This window comes from Geospiza fortis, unplaced genomic scaffold (genome assembly GCF_000277835.1).
Source record: "Geospiza fortis unplaced genomic scaffold, GeoFor_1.0 scaffold130, whole genome shotgun sequence".
NCBI lineage: Eukaryota > Metazoa > Chordata > Aves > Passeriformes > Thraupidae > Geospiza > Geospiza fortis.
In genome coordinates this window covers 18,287,915-18,290,533 of record NW_005054300.1, presented here as the reverse complement: position 1 = coordinate 18,290,533, position 2,619 = coordinate 18,287,915, and the positions used below count along the sequence as shown (strand labels likewise).

General features: G+C 50.6%; 1 protein-coding gene across 1 annotated transcript in view; it reads right to left on the bottom strand.

Moving 5' to 3' along the window:
* Positions 1-652: 652 nt before the first annotated feature.
* The window catches only part of SLC18A3 (solute carrier family 18 member A3), a 4,184-nt gene continuing 2,217 nt past the window's right edge, over positions 653-2,619 (bottom strand). Inside the window, exon 2 of the mRNA XM_014309237.2 lies at positions 653-2,616. Within this exon, the coding sequence (XP_014164712.1) occupies positions 1,314-2,616 (1,303 nt within the window). The 3' untranslated portion in view covers positions 653-1,313. The remainder of the gene's footprint in view (positions 2,617-2,619) is intronic.

The window sequence follows — 2,619 nt, the reverse complement described above, 5'->3', positions numbered from 1 at the left end:
CAGGGACGGGTGGGAGCCCTTCAATAGGTGCTATGGCAGCTTGTAAATGTCTTTTCACCCCTCTTGCGATTACCAGTAATTATTTTTGTTTCCTATTGTGTTAAGAATTAAAAGAAACGATTTTATTTTATATTAAGAGAAATTTATAGGGCAAATTATGCAGTCTTGTTCCCTTGTGAATGGATCGAAGGTTTCCACTCTTTGCAAATGTTTGAATTAAGCATTTCACCCATCTTTTGTTTTTGTTTAATCCCTGTCGAGTCACTGAGGTGAGTGCTTTTTGATTCGGGCAGCATTTAGCACTGAGAAAGGCACCTTCGAGTATTGTACCTCTAACTGCTGGTGATGTAATTTTTGAAATATTAGAAAACTGAAATTCATTATTGTGGGGAATTAAAATTGAATTCACATGAGAATTCAAGGAACTGTTTTTAAACAAGCAGTAGCAGGGTTGCAGCACGATGTTGTTTGCTCAGATCCGTTATGTTGTGAAGAATGAATGAGAACATTTTGTACTGGGGTTTTCTTCTGTGACATTTTGGTAGCTAGTGAGAATTATACTCTGGGGGATTGTTACTTTAGGGGTTACACTGAGCACAACCAGCTCCCTCCCTCAAGGAGCCCTCAAAAAAAAACAACAAAAGACAATCAATCCCCTTCAATTCTGTTTATTCAGATCATATTATTCTTTAACTTGGACTTCAACATAATACAGCATATTGCACTTACCGGAGAGCAGCACAAGAGAGAAAAAAAAGGTACAATACTTCAGTTTATTCTCAGGGAAGAATGAAATGAGACAGCTGTTGCTCTTCTTAAATATAGGAAACCAACTGAAAGTCTGAGTATATGTACACAAGATTTACTAAGTCCCTGAATACACCATTTGAAATTTTACACATACTTTTTTGCTTTTCTTGTAATTTTTACAGAGATATACAGTATGTCACACACAGTTTCAGTTTGAGAACACTCTGCACAATTATACCCCAGCTACAAAGCTGTTGGGTTTTTTTGTTTTCTTTTTGGTGTTTTTTTTTTTTTGAAAGATTTCCTCAGATTCTGCTAATGATTACTCCAATAATTTTTTCAGTATTATCTCCCATTTCCTACCTCCTCCACTTTGCCAGAATGCTGAGGGAAAAACCGATTCAAACTAAGTCTAGAAGAAAGCCATTACATCATGACAAAGGTTAAACTGTAGATATTGCACGTCAGTACAGAAACATAATGCAGTAACATTTTCTTCCCCCCACTTTTCCTTTCTCCCACAGGTCTCTCCTTGCTCCTTGGTCTGGGCCACATGGGGGAACCTAACTGTACTCATAGTCGGATGAGTCCTCCTCAGACACTCCTTTCAGGTCTCTGTGGTAAGAGCCCATGCCGTTCTCATCCATCTCGCCTGCTGGCTGGAGGCTTTTGCCCATGCCTTTGCGCTCCTCCATTTTGATGGTGTCATAGAGTCCCTTAGGTCCTTCTTCAAGGAGGATGTTCCTCTCCGAGTGAGAGGGTTTCATTTGGCAGACATTTTTGAGGAAGAGAAGGACAGGGGCATAAAGCACATTGGCAAGCCCCATGCCCAGGTTGAGCTGCGCAAAGCCCATGGTGTGCACAATCTGGCCGGCCACGATGGGCCCCAGCGCATATGCCACACAGTAGGAGATGTCTGCAATGGCATAGACGCTGCCATAGACAGAGACGTGGCGCACGTCCACCAGGAAAGCCAGGGTGGGCAGCAGGGCTGTGTCCACCAGGGCGATGCCAAAGCAGATGCCACAGAGGGGAATTATGACCTGCCCGAAATTCCTGCAGGCGGGCACCAAGCAGGAGCTGGCACCGATGATGGCCATGCCCAGGGCCCCGTAAAACCACTGCAGGTGTGGGTACGCAGCAGCCAGCTGGACGGTGACGTAGACACCCAGCACGTGGGGGAAGAAGGCGGGCAGCCAGGTGAGGCCCACCTCCCACTCGCTGGCCCCCATGGAATCCTTCATCCAGTTGGCGATGGTGGGCTCCAGAAAGGCCAGGGGGAGGTTGCGGGGGGCCGGGGCCCCTGCCACCACAGCAATATAGGGGTCAATCATGAGGCGGTGTATGGGGGTGCCCACAGGCATGTTGGCCCGTGCCCCGGTGCCACCGGGCGGCGCCAGGACCAGTAGCATCAGCCCGTCCAGGAGACAGACGCAGGCTAGCACCAGGAAGGGCACCCTCTTGCCCGCGAACTCGTAGAGGACGCCGCCGAAGGGGGGGGCGGCCAGGCTGCCGAAGGAGATGCAGGCCAGCGCTGTGCCCAGGGCGCGGCTCCGCGCCGGCTCCTCGGCGTAGCGGTCAGCGATGAGGGCGATGCCGGCCGTGTCCGCAAAGGCAGAGCCCAGCCCCTGCAGACTGCGCGCCGCGAACAGCGTCGCGTAGTTCTCGGCGAAGGCGAAGGTGGTGGTGGAGAGGAACAGGACGGCCAGCCCGGCCAGCAGCGGTGCCTCGTAGCCCACGCGGTCGATGAGGGTGCCGCTGAGGGGGTTCACCAGCAGCTGCAGCATGGCTTTGGAGGCGAACAGCACCCCGATCTGCACGTCCTCGTTGCTCCCCGTGGCCGGCGGGTAGCGCGCAGGCAGAAGGCTC